The sequence below is a fragment of the Pleuronectes platessa genome, chromosome 20 (assembly GCF_947347685.1).
Source record: "Pleuronectes platessa chromosome 20, fPlePla1.1, whole genome shotgun sequence".
Taxonomy (NCBI): Eukaryota; Metazoa; Chordata; class Actinopteri; order Pleuronectiformes; family Pleuronectidae; genus Pleuronectes; species Pleuronectes platessa.
This window is the reverse complement of record NC_070645.1, coordinates 21,310,236-21,311,610: the sequence shown is the minus strand read 5'-3', so window position 1 is coordinate 21,311,610 and position 1,375 is coordinate 21,310,236. Positions and strand designations below refer to the sequence as shown.

General features: G+C 59.3%; 1 protein-coding gene across 2 annotated transcripts in view; it reads right to left on the bottom strand.

Annotated features, from left to right (window-relative positions):
• Positions 1 to 449: 449 nt before the first annotated feature.
• inhbaa (inhibin subunit beta Aa) overlaps positions 450 to 1,375 on the bottom strand; it is a 17,115-nt gene continuing 16,189 nt past the window's right edge. For both annotated transcript variants that reach the window (XM_053412515.1, XM_053412516.1), the window contains one exon: positions 450 to 1,270. In XM_053412515.1, coding sequence (XP_053268490.1) covers positions 450 to 1,270 — 821 coding nt within the window. The remainder of the gene's footprint in view (positions 1,271 to 1,375) is intronic.

Sequence of the window (1,375 nt, the reverse complement as noted above, 5' to 3'; positions counted from 1 at the left end):
CCCTCCATGTGTAACAAAAATATATTAGATATTCTTTTTTTCTACCTTTCTTCTTTTCTTTTTTGTGAAAGTGCAGAAGACTTGAGTCCAGAGAAGAGTTTATACCCGAGCGCGACCAGGAGGGATGGAGGGAGGAGGGAGGAGGGGGGGAGGGATGGAGGGAGGAGGGGGGAGGGGGGAGCCTGAACACAGTAGATGAGTCACTTCTTCATCCTTCTCTTATCCCTCCTTCTCTCTCCCTCTCTCTCTGTCTCTCTGTCTCTCTCTCCCTCTCTCCCTCTCTCTCTCTCTCTCCCTCTCTCTCTCTCCCTCTCTCCCTCTCTCCCCCTCTCTCTCTATCCCTCTCTCTCTCTCCCTCTCTCTCTCTCTCTCTCTCTCTCTCTCTCTCTCTCTCTCTCTCCCTCTCTGGGTTCAGAGGTCCTTCTCTCTGGTCCAGGTCCGGCTCATGTTCACGAGCAGCCGCACTCCTCCACGATCATGTTCTGGATGTCCTTCTTGATGATCTTCTGCTCCTCGTTGTAGTAGAGCATGGACATGGCTCGTAGCCGCGTGGGCACGCAGCAGGACCGGAGGTTCTGGAAGGGGCTGTGGCCCCTCATGCGGTAGTGGCTGATGACCGTGGAGTGGAAGGACAGCGTGGACCCGGTGATGCTCGCCACGTGAGAGGGACACTCGCCCTCGCAGTAGTTGGCGTGGTAGCCGGGCGGCGCGATGATCCAGTCGTTCCAGCCGATGTCCTTGAAGTTGACATAGAACTGTCTCTTGCAACACACGCGCACTTTTCCGTCACACTCCAGCCCTCGCTTCCGGCGGCGCCGGGACTCGCTGCCCTCTCGCGGTCGGACCACGGCCATGAGGAAGGGCCGGTGGGACTGCTCCCGCTGGCTGCTGCGCTGCGATGTCTCCGGACCTCCGGGGACCAGGATCACTGTGGCCCCGGCGTCGGCACACAGAGGACAGGAGACCCTCAGGCTCAACGTCCGGCTGCCCGGACCTTCGAGCAGCGCCTGCACTGCCGCGGACACCGGGAAGGTGTGCCAGCCGCTGCGACGGGTGTCCACCGTCTTGTCCGCCAGCAGGACATCGTCCTGCGGCAGAGCTGGTTGTCGGTTGGGGAGCTGGCGCTGCTGCAAGAGGCGGATGGTGACTTTGGCTCGGCTGCGGTTTGTCTTAGCCAAACGGAGGAAGAGCCAGATGTTCGCCTGCTCCACCAGAGACAGAGAGCCGCCCTCTTTAGAGAGGACAAAGTCCACCAGGCCCGGAGATTCACCTGAGACACAGAGACACAGGGGGGTTAGAGCCTTACACACAGAGACACAGGGTGGTTAGAACCTGAGACACAGAGACACAGTGGGGTTAGAACCTGAGACACAGA